General features: G+C 45.6%; 1 protein-coding gene across 1 annotated transcript; it reads left to right on the forward strand.

The window, feature by feature from the left end:
• Positions 1 to 221: 221 nt before the first annotated feature.
• lim2.1 (lens intrinsic membrane protein 2.1) lies at positions 222 to 1,812 on the forward strand. Its single transcript, XM_084684014.1, has 4 exons — positions 222 to 396; positions 861 to 1,010; positions 1,130 to 1,264; positions 1,751 to 1,812. The coding sequence occupies exons 1-4, from the start codon at positions 222 to 224 to the stop codon at positions 1,810 to 1,812; spliced, it is 522 nt and encodes a 173-aa protein (XP_084540140.1).

Genomic DNA, 1,812 nt, shown 5'->3' on the forward strand with positions numbered 1-1,812 from the left:
GAACAAAGTCTACTGTGGACTCGCACCTGCGACCCTTCAGCTCAACCCAGTGGAAATAATGTGTTCATTACAATGCAATTACCAACTCTTAGGCCCTCACTCCCTGAAGGGTGTGTGTGGAGAGGGAGGAAGCAACTGACCCCTGATGCTAAGTGACCTTATGTTCATGTACGCGTCTGTACGTGTGTGTGTGTGTGTGTGTGTGTGTTCGCAGGTGCAGGATGTACAGTTTCATGGGCGGAGGGCTGTTCTGTGCAGGCGTGGGGAACATACTCTTGATCGTTTCCACGGCAACCGATTATTGGATGCAGTACCGGCACTCCAACAACTACATGCATCAGGGACTGTGGCGATACTGCATGCCGGGGAAATGCTTCACGCACAACGACAGCATCGGTAAGGAGCTGGAGGACAGGCCTACCAGGAGAGCTGTTAACCTCCAGCAGTAACAGCAACGCCTCGGCTCGGGCTGGTCCCTGTGTCTCTAAACCCCCTCAGGGTGGAAGATGCTGCGCTTGCACATCCCATGAGACTTAAAAATACGTATTTTTAAGGAGGAAAGTTGACTGTCGGTATCAACAGCTTATCGAAGTCAACACCTGTGTTTGGTGCGTGTGTGAGAAGAGAGCTTAGGTTTGTTTTCAAATGTGGGTGGAAACGTTTTTTATAATAACTGAGAAAATGGCAATTAAATATTTCTCATTTTAAAAAGTGTATGTGTGTGTGTGTGTGTGGGAGAAGGGAGGGCAGATTTGCGGGACAAGGGACAAGTCCCACCCGTGTCCAATGAAAGCTGCACCTCTGATGTCGAGACTGACCCCAAAACACAGCATCTGACCTCTGACCTTCAACCCTCACAGCACACCTGGACGCCACCCGCGCCCTCATGATCCTTGCCCTCCTGGCTTGCTTCATGGGAATCATCATCGGCATCATGGCCTTCATACACTACTCCTCCTTCGACAGGTTTGATAAAACCTTTGCTGCAGGCATACTGTTTTTCATCTCATGTAAGTTGGTCTCCACGGTTACTTGTTTTTTTCCCCCCCTTGAACACGTAGTGAAGCTTGTCTACAACAAACAGACTAGATAGAAGTGTCAAACTGCCGTGTTCTCACTTGTTTTGCAGGCTTCTTTGTATTTCTAGCAATGGCTGTGTACACCGGGGTGACGATAAACTACTACGGTAAACGCTACGGCAACTGGCGGTTCTCCTGGTCGTACATCATTGGCTGGGTGTCAGTGGTGCTCACCTTCTTTTCAGGTGAGTGCAACAAAGCCAATACAACATTGGTTCCTTCCTACAGTACAAAAGTATATTCCCAAACTGCAGTCGGACAGCTTAGATGGGGTGAAGCTGCACTGGGTCTGGTAAATAAAGACCGTTTCCTTGACTACGACCACCCAAACACTGCCATTGTTGATCATCGTGTCGGTCAGAATACATAGCAAGGTCTGCAATTTCATCAGGTGTCAACATGATTATTAATAATTAAAAGTAATTGGTCTCTAGAAATCTACAGCATTGATTGAAATAATCAATCAATCAATCAATCAATCAATCAACATATATAACTCACCTAACTAAAACATGGTAAATCCCTTAACTTGAACATATGTAAACCAACATCTATCCTTAGACTAACGTCAATAACAAATGTTACGGTAACTGGTTTATTGATTTATGTTGCCATGATGAAGTGTTTAAGTGAATGATTATGACTCTCTCTATCTCTCTCTCTCTTTCCAGGTATATTCTATATGTGTGCCTACAGAATGCATGAGTGTCCCAGAAACACAAACTCTCATTAG

This window comes from Hypomesus nipponensis, chromosome 20, assembly GCF_054491055.1.
Source record: "Hypomesus nipponensis isolate SF chromosome 20, ASM5449105v1, whole genome shotgun sequence".
In the NCBI taxonomy this organism is placed as follows: Eukaryota; Metazoa; Chordata; class Actinopteri; order Osmeriformes; family Osmeridae; genus Hypomesus; species Hypomesus nipponensis.

Bases quoted from the DNA above. Each gene is read 5' to 3' on its own strand.
- lim2.1 (XM_084684014.1), top strand. From the start codon at position 222: ATGTACAGTTTCATGGGCGGAGGGCTGTTCTGTGCAGGCGTGGGGAAC. The intron at 397-860 runs GTAAGGAGCTGG...CAACCCTCACAG, and splicing joins CACGCACAACGACAGCATCG to CACACCTGGACGCCACCCGC. The intron at 1,265-1,750 runs GTGAGTGCAACA...CTCTCTTTCCAG, and splicing joins GGTGCTCACCTTCTTTTCAG to GTATATTCTATATGTGTGCC.